General features: G+C 38.7%; 1 protein-coding gene across 1 annotated transcript in view; it reads left to right on the top strand.

Annotated features, from left to right (window-relative positions):
• RNF175 (ring finger protein 175) overlaps positions 1-24,756 on the top strand; it is a 79,122-nt gene that overhangs the window by 35,536 nt on the left and 18,830 nt on the right. The window contains 2 exon segments of the mRNA XM_060098194.1: positions 5,527-5,634; positions 21,334-21,441. Of these exon segments, the coding sequence (XP_059954177.1) occupies positions 5,527-5,634; positions 21,334-21,441 (216 nt within the window).

The raw sequence follows: 24,756 nt of genomic DNA, 5'->3' as shown, positions 1-24,756 counted from the left end.
ACTGCAACGAGAAACACAAGATCCAGCCTCATCCACCAGAACACAGGCAATAGTCCCCTCCACCAGGAAATCTACACAACCCACTGAACCAACCTTAGTCACTGGGGACAGACACCAAAAAAAAACAGGAACTACGGACCTGCAGCCTGCAATAAGGAGACCCCAAACACAGTAAGATAAGCAAAATGAAAAGACAGAAAAACACACAGCCAATGAAGGAGCAAGGCAAAACCCCATCAGACCTAACAAATGAAGAGGAAATAGGCAGTCTACATGAAAATGAATTCAGAATAATGATAGTAAAGATGATCCAAAATCTTGGAAATAGAATATAGAAAATGAAACAAACACTTAACAAGGACCTAGAAGAACTAAAGAGGAAACAAGCAATGATGAACAACACAATAAATGAAATTAAAAATACTCTAGAAGGGATCAATAACAGAATAACTGAGGCAGAAGAACAGATAAGTGACCTGGAAGATAAAATAGTGGAAATAACTACTGCAGAGCAGAATAAAGAAAAAAGAATGAAAAGAACTGAGGACAGTCTCAGACACCTCTGGGACATTAAATGCATGAACATCAAATTATAGGGGTCCCAGAAGAAGAAGAGAAAAAGAAAGGGACTGAGAAAATATTTGAAGAGATTATAGTTGAAAACTTCCCTAATATGGGAAAGGAAATAGTTAATCAACTCTAGGAAGCACAGAGAGTCCCATACAAGATAAATCCAAGGAGAAATAGGCCAAGACACATATTAATCAAGCTATCAAAAATTAAATACAAAGAAAATATATTAAAATCAGCAAGGGAAAAACAACAAAAAACACACAAGGGAATCCCCATAAGGTTAACAGCTGATCTTTCAGCAGAAACTCTGCAAGCCAGAGGGACTGGCAGGACATATTTAAAGTGATGAAAGAGAAAAACCTAAAACCAAGATTACTCTACCCAGAAAGTATCTCATTCAGACTTGATGGAGAAATTAAAACCTTACAGACGAGCAAAACCTGAGAGAGTTCAGCACCACTAAACCAGCTTTACAACAAATGCTAAAGGATCTTCTCTAGGCAAGAAACACAAGAGAAGGAAAAGACCCACAATAACAAACACAAAACAATTAACAAAATGAGAATAGGAACATACATATTGATAATTACCTTAAATGTAAATGGATTAAATGCTCCCACCAAAAGACATAGACAGGCTGAATGGATACAAAAACAAGACCCGTATATAGGCTGTCTACAAGAGACCCACTTCAGACCTAGGGACACATACAGACTGAAAGTGAGGGGATGGAAAAAGATATTCCATGAAAATGGAAATCAGAAGAAAGCTGGAGTAGCAATTCTCATATCAGACAAATAGACTTTAAAACAAAGACTATTACAATAGACAAAGGACACTACATAATGATCAAGGGATCAATCCAAGAAGAAGATATAACAATTGTAAATATTTATGCACCCAACATAGGAGCACCTCAATACATAAGGCAAATACTAACAGCCATAAAAGGGGAAATTGACAGGAACACAATCATAGTAGGGGACTTTAACACCCAACTTTCGCCAATGGACAGATCATCCAAAATGAAAATAAATAAGGAAACACAAGCTTTAAATGATAGATGAAACAAGATGGACTTAATTGATATTTCTAGGACATTCCATCCAAAAACAACAGAATACACATTCTTCTCAAGTGCTCATGGAACATTCACCAGGATAGATCGTATCTTGGATCACAAATCTAGCCTTGGTAAATTTAATAAAATTGAAATCATATCAAGTATCTTATCTGACCACAATGCTATGAGACTAGATATCAATTACAGGAAAAAATCTGTAAAAAATGCAAACATATGGAGGCTAAACAATACACTACATAATAACGAACAGATCACTGAAGAAATCAAAGAGAAAATCAAAAAATACCTAGAAACAAATGACAATGGAGACATGACTACCCAAAACCTATGAGATGCAGCAAAGGCAGTTCTAAGAGGGAAGTTTATAGCAATACAATCCTACCTTAAGAAACAGGAAACATCTCAAATAAACAACTTAACATTGCACCTAAAGCAATAAGAGAAAGAAAATTTTTAAAAACCCCAAAGTTAGCAGAAGGAAAGAAATCATATAGATCAGATCAGAAATAAATGAAAAAAAAATGAAGGAAACTACAGCAAAGATCAATAAAACTAAAAGCTGGTTCTTTGAGAAGATAAACAAAATTGACAAACCATTAGCCAGACTCATCGAGAAAAAAAAGAAGACTCAAATCAATAGAATTAGAAATGAAAAAGGAAAAGTAACAATTGGCACTGCAGAAATACAAACGATCATGAGAGATTACTAAAAGCAACTCTATGTCAATAAAATGGACAACCTGGAAGAAATGGACAAATTCTTAGAAACGCACAACCTGCCGAGACTGAACCAGGAATAAATAGAAACTATGAACAGACAAGCACTGAAATTGAAACTGTGATTAAAATTCTTCCAACAAACAAAAGCCCAGGACCAGATGGCTTCACAGGAGAATTCTATCAAACACTTAGAGAAGAGGTAACACCTATCCTTCTCAAACTCTTCCAAAATATAGCAGAGGGAGGAACACTCCCAAACTCATTCTACGAGTCCACCATCACCCTGATACCAAAACCAGAAAAAGATGTCACAAAAAAGAAAACTACAGGCCAATATCACTGATGAATATAGATGCAAAAATCCTCAACAAAATACTAGCAAACAGAATCCAACAGTACATTAAAAGGATCGTACACCATGATCAAGTGGGGTTTTTTCCAGGAATGCAAGGATTCTTCAATATACGCAAATCAATCAATGTGATACGCCATATTAACAAATTGAAGGAGAAAAACTATATGATCATCTCAATAGATGCAGAGAAAGCTTTTTTTTTTTTTTTTTTTTGTGGTACGCGGGCCTCTCACTGTTGTGGCCTCTCACGTTGCGGAGCACAGGCTCCAGACACGCAGGCTCGGTGGCCATGGCTCACAGGCCCAGCCACTCCATGGCATGTGGGATCTTCCCAGACCAGGGCATGAACCCGTGTCCCCTGCATGGGCAGGCGGACTCTCAACAACTGCGCCACCAGGGAAGCCCCAGAGAAAGCTTTTGTCAAAATTCAACACCAATTTATGATAAAAATCAGGCAGAAAGTAGGCATAGAGGGAACTTTCCTCAACATAATAAAGGCCATATATGACAAACCCACAGCCAACATCATCCTCAATGGTGAAGAATTGAAAACATTCCCACTAAGATCAGGAACAAGACAAGGTTGCCCACATTCACCACTCTTATTCAACATAGTTTTGGAAGTTTTAGCCACAGCAATCAGAGAAGAAAAAGAAACAAAAGGAATCCAAACCAGAAAAGAAGAAGTAAAGCTGTCACTGCTTGCAGATGACATGATACTATACATAGAGAATACTAAACATGCTACCAGAAAACTGTTAGAGCTAATCAATGAATTTGGTAAAGTAGCAGGATACAAAATTAATTCACAGAAATCTCTGGCATTCTTATACACTAGTGATGAAAAATCTGAAAGTGAAATTAAGAAAACACTCCCATTTACCATTGCACCAAAAAGAATAAAATATCTAGGAATAAACCTACCTAAGGAAACAAAAGACCTGTATGCAGAAAATTATAAGACACTGATGAAAGAAATTAAAGATGATACAGATAGATAGAGAGATATACCATGTTCTTGGATTGGAAGAATCAACATTGTGAAAATGACTCTACTACCCAAAGCAATCTGCAGATTCAATGCAATCCCTATCAAACTACCACTGGCATTTTTCACAGATCTAGAACAAAAAATTTCACCATTTGTATGGAAACACAAAAGACCCCGAATAGCCAAAGCAATTTTGAGAAAGAAAAATGGAGCTGGAGGAATCAGGCTCCTGCACATCAGACTATACTACAAAGCTACAGTAATCAAGACAGTAGGGTACTGGCACAAAAACAGAAATATAGATCAATGGAACAGGATAGAAAGCCCAGAGATAAACCCACACACATATAGTCACCTTATCTTTGATAAAGGAGGCAAGAATATACAGTGAAGAAAAGACAGCCTCTTCAATAAGTGGTGCTGGGAAAACTGAACAGGTACATATAAAACTATGAAATTAGAACACTCCCTAACACCATACACAAAAATAAACTCAAAATGGATTAAAGACCTAAACGTAAGGCTAGAGCCTATCAAACTCTTAGAGGAAAACATAGGCAGAACACTCTATGACATAAATAACAGCAAATCCTTTTTGACCCACTTCCTAGAGACATGGAAATAAAAGCAAAAATAAACAAATGGCACCTAATGAAACTTCAAAGCTTTTGCACAGCAAAGGAAACCATAAACAAGACCAAAAGACAACCCTCAGAATGGGAGAAAATATATGCAAATGAAGCAACTGACAAAGGATTAATCTCCAAAATTTATAAGCAGCTCATGCAGCTCAATAACAATAAAACAAACAACCCAATCCAAAAATGGGCAGAAGACCTAAATAGATGTTTCTCCAAAGATGATATACAGATTACCAACAAACACATGAAAGAATGCTCAACATCATTAATCATTAGAGAAATGCAAATCAAAACTACAATGAGGTATCACCTTACACTGGTCAGAATGGCCATCATCAAAAAATCTAGAAACAATAAATGCTGGAGAGGGTGTGGAGAAAAGGCAACGCTCTTGCACTGTTGGTGGTAATGTAAACTGATACAGCCACTATGGAGAACAGTATGGAGGTTCCTTAAAAAACTACAAATAGAACTACCATACGACCCAGCAATCCCACTACTGGGCATATCCCCTGAGAAAACCATAATTCAAAAAGAGTCATGTCCCAAAATGTTCATTACAGCTCTATTTACAATAGCCCAGAGATGGAAACAACCTAAGGTCCATCAACAGATGAATGGATAAAGAAGATGTGGTTCATATATACAAGGGAATATTATTCAGCCATAAAAAGAAACGAAATTGAGTTATTTGTAGTGAGGTAGATGGACCTAGTGTCTGTCATACAGAGTGAAGTAAGTCAGAAAGAGAAAAACAAATACCGTATGTTAACACATATATATGGAATCTAAGGGGGAAAAAAGGTCATTAAGAACGTAGGGGTAAGGCGGAAATAAAGACACAAACCTACTAAAGCATGGCCTTGATGATATGGGGAGTGGGAAGGGTAAGCTGTGACAAAGCGAGAGAATGGCATGGACATATATACACTGCCAAACATAAAATAGATAGCTAGTGGGAAGTAGCCGCATAGCACAGGGTGATCAGCTAGGTGGTTTGTGACCACCTCTCTAGGGTGGGATAGGGAGGGTGGGAGGGAGTGATATGCAAGAGGGAAGAGATATGGGAATATATGTATATATATAACTGATTCACTTTGTTATAAAGCAGAAACTAACACACCATTGTAAAGCAATTATACTCCAATAAAATGTTAAAAAAAAAACTTTACTGGTGGTGATTTCTGTCTATGTGGGGAATGTTCTCAGTTGTTGCCAGCTACGTCCTCTTCAGTGCTACCCGAAAACCCCTCTCAGGGAGAACACCACAGTTTGTATTCCACTCATTCTTTCCCCACCACACCCTTAACTTAACCATTAGAAAGTGTATTTAATTTCCATCTTCCTGATGGGGAGGAGGGTATTACACCTCTTTGACCCTTTGTAGCAAAACTGGAGATTTGCTCTACTGCTGTGCATTCACATTCCTATTTAATGGTGATTCCAACATGTCTGTGAAATTTATTATTTTAGACATCAGCTAGTGAAGGCCTGGAGAAAGAGAAGTGAAACTATTGTTTAAATTTTTTAGAGCACTATTTGCATGTTGACTTTTTCCTCAGCATTTTATTGGATCCCATGCTAAGTCACATCACATACATTTTATCATAAAGCAAGAGTTAGAAGTTTGTACTTCTAACAACTACGTATGTATTTTATGTCTGATAAATCATGAGTAATGGACAAGCTATTATTCTCATAACAAATGAGGCTTTAATAAAATGAGTGCTCATTTTAATTACCATTGCCAACCTCTTGAAATGCATCTAATTCCATCAGATCATTCAGATCATTCACAAATCTTTCCAAAGGGCTTATAATCTCATAATGTGTCCACAAGTTTCTTCTTGCTCTCTGTGTTCTTGTTCTGAACAAGATCTGAATCCAATCCAGATAAAACTGTTGAGATGAAGAGAAAATGTGTAGTGTTCAATGATAATAAGGCAATGTCAAATTTTGATCTGTGTAGGAGAATAAATTATAAGCTTCTATGAAATATTTTTATGATTTTTTAGCCATTCAGGTATTCTTTTTTAATCCTCTAGAAAAGTGGGAAAGATAAATATCAATTTTTTCTTCTCCTTTGGAGAAGGAATATATATTCTGTGAGAGAAACCAGATAAATAAATGTAAAGATAAAGATTGAAATTCAAATAAATGAATTCTGGTTTATGAGTATCTTAATTTAATCCCATTTGGGGAAGAGCTTTAGGGTGGTATTAAGAGACCTTCTAAATTGGCCAGTTTGGAGTTTTACACAGCCTTTGTAGGGCCTGGTTTATCCATCAGTAAATGGACATATGGTACCTTTTCTCCTTCTTACAAAATATAAGTTGTTTAAAACTTGTGAAAGGGATCTAAGTTTTGGATGAATTGAAATTTACTTGTTTTCATCCCCTGAACATAATCCATATTCTATTTCAATGAGAATGGCTCAATTTTCTACTGTATAATGAATTACCTGAGCTAAGTGCTGTATTTCTGTGCACATGAAGAGGAACTCCAATACCAAAAATACCCAAATGCGGCCTCATGGCACTTCACAGCTCCTATATCTCAGATGGCCAGGGCCCATGCTGTCTGCTGCTCATGCTCACCATGCTCCCACTCCAGCTTCTTCGGGCTGCTCAGCTCCGAGCACTGACACAGTCTGAGAGCAAAGATGCTCCACTGACATCTTAAGAGACAATGGGAGAGGCTCATTAGGGTCCCATTTCTTCCTGGATAAAGAAGCTCCAGTTCATGAGAGGTAGTACACCCTAAGGATCTTTATGGATCGTTGCTTATTCATCATATTATAGGTAAGTCTCATATTAGCTATGTTCCATTTGGAAGTGGAGGATTTCATGACAAACGAGGAAAGCTGGTCGGAGCAAACTGGCATGGGGCAGAAGGCAAACCCAAGAAGAGTCTCCAGTACCAACGCCATTTAAAAACTGGCTGTTCCACTCCCAGAGTATACCAGGGCTCCTTTGTGGAAAAGAGAACAGAGAAAGGGAAGTGGGTTTCCTCTCTACTATAGTTGGGTTGTCTGTCAAGCTATACTCAGGCTCAAAAACAGGCCACAAGCCAGCCACAAAGAGCTGGGCTCGATCACATCAACTCCAACTTAAGGCCAAGCTTCCCTCTTTGGACGCTTCTCTGACACCAACACAATATCTAATCTAGCATATCTGCATCCAGTGTAATCTGAGTAGCAAGGAAGTTCTGGGCTTTACAAACTCATACCGCCAGTAAGCAGGAAGATTTGGGTGGGGGGAGGGGGGTACATTTGGAAAACATAACACAGCCATAACAACGATATGACATATTGAGTTACTACATGTGCTCACATAATCTTCGGGACTGCTTCAGGATCTGGTGCTGCCCTCCTCACTTCATAAGTGAGGCAATCACAGCTCAGAAATTCTAAATAGGGTGGCCAAGTTCCCACAGGTAGTAAGCCAGGGAGCCCAGAATCAAGCCACAGACTACTGGAATGCAAAGCTTCGGCCCCAAGAACATGCTGTGGCTTAATTACATCAACCAGCTGCTCTGCACAGAGAAACCCTGCAGTTGAAACAGTTATTAATCAGACACACCTCTAATGCTGATACAACCTTGAGATGGGCAAACAGTACATGTGGAGTTCAGGGAAGCCCCCTCTGCTGCTGCCAACGTTGTGAGGGTTGGAGGGGATATCCTCTCAGAGCTGCCACTTTTCCCAATTTTCCCATCATCACCCTTTTGGGCAACATTAACTTCTGCCTTTATCTTGATGCACTGAACGATGCTCCACAGTGCTCAGCACTGGCAAGTCATGAGGACAGATGGCCCAAGGAGTCACTGTGGCAAAAAGACCCCAAAAGCCCTTTCTGGCTCCCTTTGGAGATGACACAGCCTCATAGTGATTTAAGACACCTTGTGCAGCCCATGTGAGTTTCCTGCTCCAAGTAACTCTCCATTGTTGAGCCCTCGGATGACGCAGGATGACACCTATAGGAGAAGATGCTGTCTAGATAATTCTCGTATGTCACTTGCTTGAAGTGAAGAAAGCATTTCATCATAGAAATCATGTAAATGACAAATCATTCCTCAGGCAAGCCCACAAACCCCCATTTAAATCATGTTTCATAAGGTCCCTTCTAACCAGAACTCAGTGAAGCACAGCATCTTTTTTTTTCTTTATTGGAGTATAATTGTTTCACAATGGTGTGTTAGTTTCTGCTTTATAACAAAGTGAATCAGTTATACATATACATCTGTTCCCATATCCCTTCCCTCTTGCATCTCCCTCCCTCCCACCCTCCCTATCCCACCCCTCCAGGCGGTCACAAAGCACAGATCTGATCTCCCTGTGCTATGCGGCTGCTTCCCACTATCTATCTACCTTACATTTGGTACTGTATATATGTCCATGCCTCTCTCTCGCTTTGTCACAGCTTACCCTTCCCACTCCCCGTATCCTCAAGTCCCTTCTCAAGTAGGTCTGTGTCTTTATTCCTGTTTTACCCCTAGGTTCTTCATGACATTTATTTTTTCTTAAATTCCATATATATGTGTTAGCATGAGGTATTTGTCTTTTTCTTTCTGACTTACTTCACTCTGTATGACAGACTCTAGGTCTATGCACCTCATTACAAATAGCTCAATTTCCTTTCTTTTTATGGCTGAGTAATATTCCATTGTATATATGTGCCACGTCTTCTTTATCCATTCATCTGATGATGGACACTTAGGTTGTTTCCATCTCCGGGCTATTGTGAATAGAGCTGCAATGAACATTTTGGTACATGTCTCTTTTTGAATTATGGTTTTCTTAGGGCATATGCCCAGTAGTGAGATTGCTGGGTCATATGGTAGTTCTATTTGTAGTTTTTTAAGGAACCTCCATACTGTTCTCCATAGTGGCTGTACCAATTCACATTCCCACCAACAGTGCAAGAGTGTTCCCTTTTCTCCAGACCCTCTCCAGCATTTATTGTTTCTAGATTTTTTGATGATGCCCATTCTGTCGGGTGTGAGATGATATCTCATTGAAGTTTCGATTTGCATATCTCTAACGATTAATGATGTTGAGCATTCTTTCATGTGTCTGTTGGCAGTCTGTATATCTTCTTTGGAGAAATGTCTATTTAGGTCTTCTGCCCATTTTTGGATTGGGTTGTTTGTTTTATTGTTATTGAGCTGCATGAGCTGCTTATAAATTTTGGAGATTAATCCTTTGTCAGTTGCTTCATTTGCAAATATTTTCTCCCATTCTGAGGGTTGTCTTTTGATCTTGTTTATGGTTTCCTTTGCTGTGCAAAAGCTTTGAAGTTTCATTAGGTCCCATTTGTTTATTTTTGTTTTTATTTCCATTTCTCTAGGAGATGGGTCAAAAAGGATCTTGCTGTGATTTATGTCATAGAGTGTTCTGCCTATGTTTTCCTCTAAGAGTTTGATAGGGTCTTGCCTTACATTTAGGTCTTTAATCCATTTTGAGCTTATTTTTGTGTATGGTGTTAGGGAGTGATCTAATCTCATACTTTTACATGTCCCTGACCAGTTTTCCCAGCACCACGTATTGAAGAGGCTGTCCTTTCTCCACTGTACATTCCTGCCTCCTTTATCAAAGATAAGGTGACCATATGTGCATGGGTTTATCTCTGGGCTTTCTATCCTGTTCCATTGGTCTATCTTTCTGTTTTTGTGCCAGTACCATACTGTCTTGATTACTCTAGCTTTCTGGTATAGTCTGAAGTCAGGGAGCCTGATTTCTCCAGCTCCTTTTTTCATTCTCATGATTGCTTTGGCTATTTGGGGTCTTTTGTGTTTCCATACAAATTGTGAAATTTTTTGTCCTAGATCTGTGAAAAATGCCAGTGGTAGTTTGATAGGGATTGCATTGAATCTGCAGATTGCTTTGGGTAGTAGAGTCATTTTCACAATGTTGATTCTTCCAATCCAAGAACATGGTATATCTCTCCATCTATTTGTATCATCTTTAATTTCTTTCATCAGTGTCTTATAATTTTCTGCATACAGGTCTTTTATCTCTTTAGGTAGATTTATTCCTAGATATTTTATTCTATTTGTTGAATGGTAAATGGGAGTGTTTTCTTGATTTCACTTTCAGATTTTTCATCATTAGTGTATAGGAATGCCAGAGATTTCTGTGCATTAATTTTGTATCCTGCTACTTTACCAAATTTATTGATTAGCTCTAGTAGTTTTCTGGTAGCATCTTTAGGATTCTCTATGTATAGTATCATGTCATCTGCAAACAGTGACAGCTTCTTCTTTTCCAATTTGGATTCCTTTTATTTCCTTTTCTTCTCTGATTGCTGTGGCTAAAACTTCTAAAACTATGTGGAATAAGAGTGGTGAGAGTGGGCAACCTTGTCTTTTTCCTGATCTTAGTGGAAATGCTTTCAGTTTTTCACCATTGAGGATGATGTTGGCTGTGGGTTTGTCATATATGGCCTTTATTATGTTGAGGAAAGTTCCCTCTATGCCTACGTTCTGCAGGTTTTTTATCATAAATGGGTGTTGAATTTTGTCATAAGATTTCTCTGCATCTATTGAGATGATCATATGGTTTTTCTCCTTCAATTTGTTAATATGGTGTATCAAGTTGATTGATTTGCATATATTGAAGAATCCTTGCATTCCTGGAATAAACCCCACTTGATTATGGTGTATGATCCTTTAATGTGCTGTTGGATTCTGTTTGCTAGTATTTTGTTGAGGATTTTTGCATCTATGTTCATCAGTGATATTGCCCTGTAGTTTTCTTTTTTGGAAGCCCAGTATCTTTTAAAATAGCACTGGCCCCAGCCCATACCCACTCCAACCATCCTGCCTAGGCAGCCCAGCCCCAGCATGCCCTAGGAAATCCCCAACCCATGTCACTCCAGCCCTAGCCAACCTGCCAAAGCTGCCCAGCACACACAGTCCACACAGGGGTGCTGCTGCACAAGGCCACCTCCTTCAAGACTGGGAGGTAGCTATTACACCTAATTCATAGAAACAAATACAAAAGGCCAAGCAAAATGAGGAGACAAAGGAATTTGAAAGAACAGAACAAGATAAAATTCCAGAAAAAATAAAGTAATGAAACAGAGATAAGTAAGTTACCCGATAAAGAGTTAATGGTCATAGAGATGCTCACAGATCTTGGGAAAAGAATGGACGAACACAGTGAGAACTTCATCATATAGTTAGGAAGAGAACCAATCAGAGCTGAAGAATACAAAAACTGAAATGAAAAATACACTAGAGGGAATCAACAGCAGATTAGATGATACAGAAAAACGGATCAGTGACCTGGAAGACTGAATAGTGGAAATCACCCAATCAGAACAACAACAAAAAAAAAGGAATTTTTTAAAAAGAGGATATATTAAGGGACCTCTGGGACAACATCCTGTATACTAACATTCATGTTACAGGGGTCTGAGAAGGAGAAGAGAGGGAGAAAGGGACATAAAATTTCTTTGAAAAAATAATGACTGAAAAATTCCCTAACCTGGAAATCAAAACAGATATGCAGATCCAGGAAGCACAGAGAATTCTAAACATGACGAACCCAAAGTGATCCACATCAACACATGTCGTAATTAAAATGGCAAAAGTTAAAGATAAAGAGAATATTTTAAAGGCAGCAAGAAAAAATAAATGACATACAAGGAAACCCCCAATTTTTCAGCAGAAACTTTACAAGCCAAAAGAGAGGGGCAGGATATATTTAAAGTGCTAAAAGGAAAAAAACTTACAACCAAGAATACTCTTCCCAGAAAGGTTATCATTCAGAATTGAAGGAGAAATAAAGAGGTTCCCAGGTAAGCAAAAACTAAGAGTTCATCACCACTAAACCAGCCTTACAAGAAATGTTGATGGCTTTCCTTTAAGTGGAAAACAAATAGCCATAACTAGACCTAAGAAAATATGTGAAAGAAAAAAAATTCACTGGTAAAGGCAAATAGATAGTGAAGGCAGTGTATCAACCACCAGTAGTATGGAGGTTAAAGGACAAAATTTGTAAAATAAACTATAACTACAATAAGTAGTTAAGGGATACACAAAGTGAAAAGATATAAAATTTGATACCAAAACCATAAAACATGGGCTGGAGGGGAGTAAAAATGTAGTACTTCTAAAATGTATTCAAGTAAGTGACCATCAGCTTAAAACACACACACACACACATACACACACACACACACACACACACATATATATATATATATATATATATATATGGTTACATGTATATGAAACTCATGAGCCACAAACCAAAAACCCACAATAGAAATACCAAAAAATAAAGTGAAAATAACTCTAACCTAACACTAAAAATCATCAAACCACAGGGGAAGAGACTAAAAGAAGGAGAAAGGAACAGAGAACTACAAAAAAACAAAAAACAGTTAACAAAATGGCAATAAGTACATACTTATCATAAGAACTTTAAATGTAAATGGACTAAATGTTTCAATCAAAGGACATAGGGTGGCTGAATGGATTAAAAAAACCCAAACCCATTTATATGCTGGCTTCACATCAGATCTAAAAACACACAGTGACTTAAAGTGAAATGATGGAAGAAGATATTCCATGCAAATGGAAACTAAAAGAAAACTAGGGTAGCAATACTCATATCAGACAAAATAGACTTTAAAACAAAGACTAAAACAAAAGACAAAGAAAGGCATTACAAAATTATAAAGGTGTCAGTCCAAGAAAAGGATATAACATCTGTGAATATTTATGCACCCAACATTAGGAGGACCTAAATACAATATAACAAATAACAGACAAATATAACAAATTAACAGACATAAAGGGAGAAATCGACAGCAGTACAGTAAGAGCAAGGGACTTTACTGTTCCAATTATATCAATGGATAGATCAGCCAGATAGAAAATCAGTAAGGAAACACTGGCCTTAAATAATTAGATCAGATGAACTTAATAGATATATATAGAACACTGCATCCAAAAACTGCAGAATACACATTCTTTTCAAGTGCACATGGAACATTCTCCAGGGTAGATAACATGCTAGGCCATGTGTCAAACAAGTGTCAATAAATTTAAGAAGATCAATATCATATCAAGTGTTTTTCCTGATCACAACAGTATAAAAGTAGAAATCAATTACAGGAAGAAAACTGGAAAAAATATAAACACATGGATACTAAACAACATGCTACTAAACGACCAATGGGTGAACAAAGAAATAAAAATAAAATCAAAAAACACCTCAAGACAAATGAAAATGGAAACACATAGATCCAAAATCTATGGAATGCAGCAAATCAGTTTTAAGAGGGAAGTTCATAGCAATACAGGCCAACCTCAAAAAACAAGAAAAATCTCAAATAAACAACCTAAATTTACAACTAAAAGGAACTAGAAAAAGAAGACTAGACAGAGCCCAAAGTTAGTAGAAGAACGGAAATAATAAAGATCAAAGTGGAAATAAATGAAATAGAGACTTTAAAAAATTAAAAAGATCAATGAAACTAAGAGCTGTTTCTTTGAAAAGATTAAAAAAACTGATGAACCTTTAGCCAGTCTCATTGAGAAAAAAGGAGAGGGCCCAAATAAATAAAATCAGAAGTGAAATAGGAGAAATTACAACCAAAACCACAAACATACAAACAATCATAAGAAACTACTATGAACAATTATATGCCAACAAATTACACAACCTAGAAGAAATGGATAAATTGCTAGAAAAATACAATCTTCCAAGACTGAATCAGGATGAAATAGAAAATCTGAAAAGACCAATTACTTGTAATGAAATTGAATCAGTAATCAAAAAACTTCCAACAAACAAAAGTCCGGGACCAGATGCTTCACAGGGAGTTCTACCAAACATTTAAAGAAGAGTTAATACTAATCCTTCTCAAACAATTCCAAAAAATTAAAGAGGAAGGAATACTCTCAAACTCAATCTACAAGGCTAGTAATACCCTGATACCAAAACCAGACTAAAACACTACCAAAAAAGAAAATTACAGCCCAATATCCTTGATGATCATAGATGCAAATATCTTCAATTAATATTAGGAAACCAAATTCAACAATACATTAAAAGGAACATACACCATGATCAAGTGGGATTTATTCCAGGGATGCAAGGATAGTTCAGCATCCACAAATCAATCAACATGATACACCACATTAACAAAACAAAGGATAAAAATCACATTATCATCTCAATGGGTTCAGAAAGGGCATTTGACAAAATTCAACATCCATTTATGATAAAAACTCTCAACAAAGGGTATAGAGGGAACATACCTCAACATAATAAAGTCCATTTATGACAAACCCACAGCTAACATCATACTCAACAGTGAGAAGCTGGACACTTCTCCTCTAAGATCAGGAACAAGACAAGGATGCCCACTCTCATCACTTTTATTTATTATTATTATTATTATTATTATTTGTGGTACGTGGGCCTCTCACTGTTGTGGCCTCTCCCATTGCGGAGCACAGGCTCCGGACGTGCAGGCTCAGTGGCCATGGCTCACGGGCCCAGCCACTCCGTGGCATGTGGGATCCTCCCGGACCGCGGCACGAACCCGGGTCCCCTGCATTAGGAGGCGGACCCCCAACCACTGCGCCACCAGGGAAGCCCTCATCACTTTTATTCAACATATTGATAGTTTTGGAAGTCCTAGCCACAGCAATCAGAGGAGTAAAAGGAATCTAAATTTGAAAGGAAGAGGTAAAACTGTCACTGTTTGCAGATGACATGATACTATACATAGAAAATCCTAAAGATGTCACCAGAAAACTACTAGAGCCCAATAATGAATTTGGTAAAGTTGCAGGATATAAAATTAATACAAAGAAATCTGTTGCATTTCTGTACACTAACAATGAACTGTCAGATGTAGATATTAAGGAAACAATCCCACTTATCATAGCATCAAAAAGAATAAAATACTTAGGAATAACCTACCTAAAGAGGTCAAAGACCTGTAGTCAGAAAATTGTAAGACACTGATAAGAGAAATTGAAGATGACACAAATAGAGAGATATACTGGTGTTATGGATTGGAAGAATTAATATTGTTAAGATATCCATACTACCCAAGGCAATCTACAGATTCAATGCAATCCCTATTAAAATACCAATGGCATTTTTCAAAAATAGTCCTAGAATTTGTGTGGAATCACAAAAGACCCCAAATGGCCAAAACAATCTTGAGAAAGAAGAACTGAGCTGGAGGTATCACACTCCCTGATTTCAAACCATCCTACAAAGCTATAGTAATCAAAACAGTATGGTACTGGCACAGAAACAGACAATTAGATCAGTGGAAGAGAATAGAGAGTCTAGAAATAAACCCATGCTGATATGGTCAATTAATCTACAGTAAAAGAAGCAAGAATATACAATGGCGAAAAGACAGTCTCTTCAGTAAATGGCATTGGGAAAACTGAACAGCTACATGTAAAAGAATGAAACTGGACCATTTTCTTACACTATATACAAAAATGAACTCAAAATGGATTGAAGGTTTAAATGTAAGACCTGAAACCATAAAAATCTTAGAAGAAAACATAGGCAGTACACTCTTTGACACCAGTTTTTGCAATATTTGTTTGATCTGTCTCCTCAGGCAAGGACAACAAAAGCAAAAATAAACAAATGGGACCACATCAAACTAAAAAGCTTTTGCATGGCAATAGAAACTATCAACAAAAGTGAAAAGGTAACCTACTGAATGGGAGAAGATATTTGCAAATGATATGTTTGATAAGGGGTTAATCTCCAAATATATAAAGAACTCATACAACTCCATCAAAAACCAACAATCCATTTTAAAAGTGGGCTAAGGACATGAATAGACATTTTTCCAAAGAAGACATACAGATGGCCAACAGGCACATGAAAAGATGCTCAACATCAATCATTGGGGAAGTGCAAATCAAAACCATAATGAGATATTATCTCACACCTGTCAAATGGCTATTATCAAAAAGACAAGAAGTAATAAGTGTTGGCAAGAATGTGAAGAAAAGGGAACCCTTGTGCACTGTAGGTGGGACTGTAAACTGGTGGAGCCACTATGGAAAACAGCATGGAGGTTCTTTTAAAAAATATTTAAGTACAGTTACCTTACCATCCAGCAATTCCTCTTTTGGGTATTTAACCAAAGAAAACAAAAACACTAATTTAAAAACATGTGTGCTCCCCCATGTTCATGGCAGCATTATTTACAATAGCCAAGATATGGAAGCAGCCTAGGTGTCCATCGATAGCTGAATGGATAAAGAAGATGGGGTATATGCCCACGATGGAATATTACTCAGCCATTAAAAGTATCGAATTTTGCATTTTGATTGGACAACATACATGGACCTAGAAAGTGTTATACTAAGTTTAAAAGTCAGACAAAGACAAATACCATATATTACTTATATGTGGAATGTAAAAACAAACAAATGAACAAACATAACCAAACAGAGTCATAGATACAGAGAACAAACTAGTGGTTGCCACAGGGGAAGGGAGCGGAGGAATGGGTGAAATAGGTGAAAGGAATTAAGAAGTACAAACTTCGGGATTTCCCTGGTGGTCCAGTGGTAAAGAATCCATCTTACAATGCAGGGGACGCAGGTTTGATCCCTGGTCGGGGAACTAAGATCCCACATGCCTCGAGGCAACTAAGCCTGCACGTCAAAACTACAGATCCCATGCACCCTGGAGCCTGCGCGCCACAACTAGAGAAGAGGAAAACCTGCTCGCCACTAGAGAGAAGCCCACGCACCACAATGAAGAGGTCTCGCACTGCAACAAAAGATCCCGCATGCCTCAATGAAGATCCCACATGCTGCAGCTACGTCCCGAGGCAGCCAAAAATAAATTAAATAATTTAAATAATTTTTAAAAATAGAAGTATGAACTCCAAGTTATAAAGTAAGTAAGTTACAGGAATGCAATGTACAAGCATACCTTTTGTGTCGGGTTCCAGACCACTGCAATAAAGTGAATTTCATAATAGAGTGAGTCACACAAGTTTTCTGGTTCCCCAGTGCACATAAAAGTTTACACTACATATGCTTACACTATACTGTAGCCTATTAATAGGCTGGACTTTTGTTTGTTGGAAGTTTTTTGATTACTGATTCAATTTCATTACTAGTCATTGATTTAGTGCGATAGAAATATATTCAAAATAACATTGTACATACCTTAATTTAAAAGTATGTATTGCTAAAATGTGCTAACCGTCATCTGAGCCTTCAGCAAGGTGTAATCTTGTTTCTGGCGGAGGGTCTTGCCTCCATGTTGGTGGCTGCTAACTGATCAGGGTGGTGGTCACTGAAAGCTGGGGCTGCTGTGACTATTTCTTAAAATAAGACAGCGAAGTCTGCCGCATCGATCGACTCTTTCATGGACGATTTCTCTGCAGCATGTGGTGCTGTTTGATAGCATTTTATCCACATAGAACTTCTCTTAAAATTGGAGTCAGGGCTTCCCTGGTGGTGCAGTGCTTGAGATTCCGCCTGCCGATGCAGGAGACATGGGTTCATGCCCGGATCCAGGAAGATCCCACGTGCCACGGAGCGGCTGGGTCCGTGAGCCATGGCCGCTGAGCCTGCACGTCCGGAGCCTGTGCTCCGCAATGGGAGAGGCCACAACAGTGAGAGGCCCGCGTACCACAAAAAAAAAACACATAAAATTGGAGTCAGTCCTCTCACACCCTTGCTGCTGCTTTATCAACTGAGTTTATGTAATATTCCAAATCCTTTGTTGTCATTTGAACAGTCTTCACAGCATCTTCACCAGGAGAAGTTTCCATCTCAAGAAACCACTTTCTTTGCTCGTCCATATGAAGCAATTCCTCATTTGTTCAAATTTTATCAGGAGATTGCAGCAATTTGGTCGCATTTTCAGGTTCCACATCAAACTCTAGTTCTCTTGCTATTTCCACCACCTCTGCAGTTCCTTCTTCCACTGAAGTCTTGAACTCCTCAAAGTCATCATGAGGGTTGGAATCAGCTTCTTCCAAACTCCTGTCAATGCTGATATTTTTACCTGTTCCCATGAACCACAAGTATTCTTAATGGCATTTAGAATGGTGAATCCTTTCCATAAAGTTTTTTATTTACTTTGCCCAGATCCATCAGAGGAATCACTATTTATGACAGCTATAGCCTTATGGAATGTATTTCTTAAATAATAAGAATTGAAAATTGAAATTGGTCCTTGATTCATGGGCTGCAGAATCGATACTGTATTAGTAGGCATAAAAGCATTAATCTCATTGTCCATCTCCATCAGAGCTCTTGAGTGACCAGGTGAATTGTCAATGAGCAGTAATATTTTGAATCTTTTTTTCTGAGGAGTACTAAGTATTCAGTAAACTGTGTTGCAATCAGATGTGCTGCCATGTAGGCTTTGTTGTTCCATTTATAGAGCAGAGGCAGAATAGACTGAGCATAATTCTTCAGGGCCATAGGATTTTCAGAATGGTAGATGAGCATTGGCTTCGACTTAAAGTCACCAGCTACATTAAACCCTAACAAGAGCGTCAGCCTGTCCTCTGAAGCTTTGAAGCCAGGCACTGACTTCTCTTCTCTAGCTGTGAAAGTCCTAGAAGGCATCTTCCAATAGAAAGCTGTTTTGTCTACATTGAAAATCTGTCATTTAGTGCAGCCACCATCATTAATTATCTTAGCTAGATCTTCTGGATAACTTGCTGCAGCTTCTTGGTGCAGTAGCACTTGCTGCTTCACCTTGCACTTTTGTGTTACAGAGAGAGCGTCTTTCTTTAAATCTTATGAACCAACCTCTGCTAGCTTCAAACTTTTCTTCTGCAGCTTCGTCACCTCTCTCAGCCTTCAGGGAACTGAAGGGAGTTAGGGCCTTCCTCTGGATTAGGCTTTGGCTTAAGAGAATGTAGTGGCTGGTTTGATCCTCTACCCAGACCACTAAAACTTTCTCCACATCAGCAACAAGGCTGTTTCATTTTCATTTCTGTGTTCACTGGAGCAGCACTTTTAAATTCCTTCAAGTACTTTTCCGTTGCATCCACAACTTGGCTCACTGTTTGGTGCAAGAGGCCTAGCTTTCAGCCTACTTCTGCATTTGACATGCCTTCCTTACTATGCTTAATCATTTCTAGCTTCTGATTTAAAGTGAGAGACACTCAACTCTTCCTTTCACTTGAACACTGGGACCACTGTAGGGTTATTAATTGGCCTGATTTCAATATTGTTGTGTCTCAGGGAATAGAGAGGGCTGAGGAAAGGGAGAGAGATGGGGGAATGGCCAGTGGATGGAGCAGTCAGAACACACACACTATTTATCAATTAAATTTGCCATCTTACATGGGTGTGGTTTGTGGTACCCCAAAACAATGACAGTAGTAACATCAAAGATCACTGATCACAGGTCATCATAACAAATATAATAATAATGAAGTTTGAAATCTTGCAAGAATTACCAAAATGGGACATAGAGACAAAAAGTGAGCAAATGCTGTTGGAAAAAATGGCGCATATAGACTTGCTCGACAAAGGGTTGACACAAGCCTTCAATTTGTAAAAAACAAACAAACAAAACAAACCCCGCAGTATCTACAAAGTGCAATAAAGCGAGGTCTGCCTGTATAGTTGATAATATAGTAATAACTTTGTATTGTGATAGATGGTAACCAGACTCATAGGGGTGATCATTTCGTAATGCATAAAAATGTCAACTCACTATGTTGTACACCTGAAACTAATATAATATCATAAGTCAACTATACTTCAATAAAAATTTTTTAAAAATAAATTAAATAATGCTGAAACATTGCATCAGTAATACCATAGAACATAAGCATTTGGTGCAATGTCTCCAACAGGGAGGAAGTTGGGGAAGGTGTGAGTTGGGGACAGGGCTCCAAGGGTTAGAGGTAAAAGGGGGGGCCAGGTCTTTCGAGGGAGACTCTGAATGAAGTTTGGGGTGAAATGCAGGAGAGGGGCTTCAGGAGGATGAGGAGGGAAAGGGCTGAGGGTGAACAGGGCCCCCTGCCATTGTTCACCCTTGTGTGCAATGTGCCAGCACCCCCTATCTTCTCTGGGCACCAAGCCTGGGCCCCCCAGGTCTCCTCCTTCCACCCTCTTTTCTTGTTCCAGTGGGTAGGGTCCTTGTACCACAGTGTCCCAGGAATGGAGCTGTGCCCCCATCCTCTTCCCACATTCTCTCAGGCACGAAGCAGCCGTGTGGCCTTTCTGTAGTTTTTCTAAGTGCTTTTACTGCCTGGAATGAGGGAAATGAACAGGGTACACGGCTCCTTCTAGATCATCTCCACTCTTGCCCTTCATCTCCATACTCTTCCTTCTCCACTTGGACCCTGTGGGAAGAGGGAAAGGCCTTAGAAGTCATCATGGTGAGTGTGGGACACACAAAAGACCCATCCACATAGCAGAAAAACAAGTCTGAAGCACTCTTGCTCCAGGACTGGGGAGTGGGGTGCTGTTTGAGTGGAGAGGTGATGGGGTGAGGGCTGGTGATGCCTGCCCTTGGGCTGGGGCAGCAGGAGGGAAGAGAAACTCCTGGAGGTCTCCCCTCTAGACTTCTCTTCCCATCTTTTGCTTGCCCCCAAGGTACTCCTGCCAAAACCACTCTAAGCTAACCTAGGGCCAAATGAGAAAAGGAGGAGAGGAAGGTAGGCAAGGTCCCATATAGAATAACCAGTCCTGAAGGCCATTTTTACATGAGGAACATAAATAAGTCACAGTGAACTTACATATGCATATACACAGAAACACATGTGCATGATAGTACTCTTTATATACTGCTTGTTGATAGTGGATTAAAAGAGATTATTATGGGGTTTAGCTGATATAATATACTCATGTTCTGTATATTGCATAATGAATAGAATTTTAGAAACTAAAAATTGACTCATAACAATGTTCTAAAAAGGTAAAATATTTTATAGTACATCGTGTTTTGTGCTTCTCCCTATTTTTTACTCCACAGATTGCTCTACAAATGGTTTCTTCTTATCCAAAAAGTCAGCTGTGCATTTGGTGCTGTGGGTTATTTGGCTATCATGTTTACAATGTGTGGATTCAATTTATTTTTCAAGTAAGTATCTCCAATTAAGACATTCATATCTCCAAGCACTTGCTTATAACATTCACCTGGTCAAGTTCTCTGTCTCTGGAAGCCACGTTTGGCCCTATACTTTTCCATGCACACGTTGTTTATAGGCCTATCATTGGTATTGTAGATATCACTGGGGAAAACCAGGAGAAAAGGAAGAGAAAACCCACAGATTTAAAAGTTTTCCCAAAATTATAAGCTTTAAGGAGAATCTATACGTGGTCTATAAGTTTAAAAGATCACCATTAAAAGCAGACTGACAGGGCTTCCCTGGTGGCACAGTGGTTAAGAATCCACCTGCCAATGCAGGGGGCATGGGTTCGAGCCCTGGTCTGGGAAGATCTCATATGCCGCTGAGCAACTAAGCCTGTGCACCACAGCCACAGAGACTGTGCTCTAAAGCCCATGAGCCACAACTACTGAAGCCCACACGCCTAGAGGCCCTGCTCTGCAGCAAGAGAAGCCACCCAATGAGAAGCCCACGCACTGCAACAAAGAGTAACCCCTGATCGCCACAACTAGAGAAAAGCCCGCGCGCAGCAACAAAGACCCAATGCAGCCAATAAATAAATAAATAAATAAATAAATTTAAACAAACAAACAAACAAAAAGTCGGCTGACATTTATGGTAGAGTAGTTCTTACTGAACTACAAATTTCCCTTCCACAAATTTCTGAAGTGTCATTTCCTTCTATAGATCTTCTTCCTTAAAACCTCTAGAAGTATGCTATCCAATACAGTAGCCACTAGCCTATGTAACTACAGGGCACTTAAATTATGACATAAGAGGTTCTGTAAGTCTAAAATACACATTGGATTTCATAAGAGGTGCTGTAAGTCTAAAATACACATTGGATTTCAAAGACAGCATAAGAAAATAAATTTTCTATCGATTACATGCTGAGATGATAGTGCTCTGTTTGTATTGGTGAAATTATTTCATGTGTTTCTTTTTACCTTTTTAGTGTGGCTACAAGAAAACTTTTAATTTTGTCCAATCTATATTTCCACTGGACAGCACTGCTCTAGAATTTTGTTTCTGGTATCCATGAAATCCCTTTTGCTGGGAGCAGTTAGGAAAAGAGGAAACTGAGTACTGAAACTTTCACTGAAAGAGAGGTGAAGAGATAAAAAACAAGAAAGTCTAAGGAGAAATAAAGGAAATTGGAATAATATCTATGACTCAGAACCGTGCTCCCATTGCAAAGATGGTTGCTGAGATGTGCTATGGGTGAGGGTCTCACGGGCAGAGCTGAGGCTGTGTAATCAACCTATGTCCTAGAAAGGGAATGTAAGACATACCGCACAGCCATGGAAAACATCTCAAATGAAAAATTCCCTGGAAGATCTGTCACATCAAAGTTACTCTAAATCTCTAGGACCTTAACAGAAATTCAGAGGCAGAGGTCAGCAGCCCTTAACTCATAAAATAAGGAAGACAGGGCTTCCCTGGTTGTGCAGTGGTTAAGAATCCGCCTGCCAATGCAGGTGACACGGGTTCGAGCCCTGGTCCAGGAAGATCCCACATGCCGTGGAGCAACTAAGCCCATGTGCCACAACTACTGAGCCTGTGCTCTAGAGCCCATGAACCACAACTACTGAGCCCACATGTCCCAACTACTGAAGCCTGCACACCTAAAGCCTATGTTCTGCAACAAGAGAAGCCACCACAATGAGAAGCCCGTGCACCGCAACGAAGAGTAGCCCCAGCTCGCTGCAACTAGAGAAAGCCCGCATGCAACAATGAAGACCCAACACAGCCAAAAATAAAATAAATTTTAAAAACTACTTTAAAAAATAATAATAAATAAATAAATAAAATAAAATAAGGAAGACAATCAGATGGAGAGCCAGCCCTGGGAGGAAAGCCTCTTCCTATGGCAACATAGCAATCTGATTTTATAAGTATTTCATGAAACTTTCAAAGTGGGAACTCCTACCATTCTCTAGCAGGAAAGGGATAGAAAATAACTGTACAGATCTATTATTATTAGTTTAAGCTGTAGAAAGACACTGATTTATTTTTTTCAGCACACTGTCTGTATTACTTTAATGAACATAAAAGTATTCATAAGGACTTTTATGAAGTTACTTGGGAATAGAGTTTCCCCAAGATTATTATCCATACAATGTTAAGATCCTTAACCAGGAATTCTCCTATAGTGAGGCATTCAAAGAATCTAACCCTTCAGATGGGAAGGAACTATTTTTTTCACTATTAATTTTTGTTGAGCATTATGGTATTAAGATTCTTTTCTGTGGAAAAACGAGTTCATTGCTACACTTTTTATCAATTAGATTATAAATACTTGCTCCTCTGGGTATGGAGGGAAGGTCATCTTCATTCTTCCTCACTGCCCCAATTCTCAAATATTGAAAGGATGAAACCACCCACTGTGTTGGAATTCCCGGTTCACATTACCAAAAGATGGCTGCCCTCTAGGTCTACACAGCCCTCTGCCTTTACCATTTCCTCCTCAAATTAAGAGTACAAAAACTATCAGAAGAAGGTTCCAGAGACAGACTACCCAACGCCTCTCCTCTCTCCACTTCCTTCCCAACTCAGTCAGACCCACCTACATCCATTGCTAGTATCTGAGACTGCTTACAGAGATAGCACATCAAAGGTGCAATGATTAAGGTCCAGACATTACATTAGAAGATAATCATTTACTTTCTTTTTGAATTTTTATTTTTTTTGATACAGCAGGTTCTTATTAGTTATCTATTTTATATGTATTAGTGTATATAGGTCAATCCCAATCTCCCAATTCATCCCACCATCACCAATCGCCCCCCCGCCCCCGCTTTCCCCCCTTGGTGTCCATACGTTTGTTCTTACATCTGTGTCTCTATTTCTGCCTTGCAAAACTGTTCATCTGCACCATTTTTCTAGATTCCACATAGATGCATTAATGTACAATATTTGTTTTTCTCTTTCTGACTTACTTCACTCTGTATGACAGTCTCTAGGTCCATCCACGTCTCTACAAATGACCCAATTTCATTCCTTTTTATGGCTGAGTAATATTCCATTGTATATATGTACCATATCTTCTTTATCCATTCGTCTGTCAATGGGCATTTAGGTTGCTTCCATGGCCTGGCTATTGTAAATAGTGTTGCAATGAACATTGGGGTGCATGTGTCTTTTTGAATTATGGCTTTCTCTGGGTATATGCCCAATAGTGGGATTGCTGGGTCAAATGGTAATTCTATTTTTAGTTTTTTAAGGAACCTCCATACTGTTCTCCATAGTGGCTGTATCAATTTACATTCTCACCAACAATGCGTGAG

This window comes from Mesoplodon densirostris, chromosome 1 (assembly GCF_025265405.1).
Source record: "Mesoplodon densirostris isolate mMesDen1 chromosome 1, mMesDen1 primary haplotype, whole genome shotgun sequence".
In the NCBI taxonomy this organism is placed as follows: Eukaryota; Metazoa; Chordata; class Mammalia; order Artiodactyla; family Ziphiidae; genus Mesoplodon; species Mesoplodon densirostris.
Note: the sequence above shows the minus strand (reverse complement) of the source record. Positions and strands in the feature narration are given on the sequence as shown.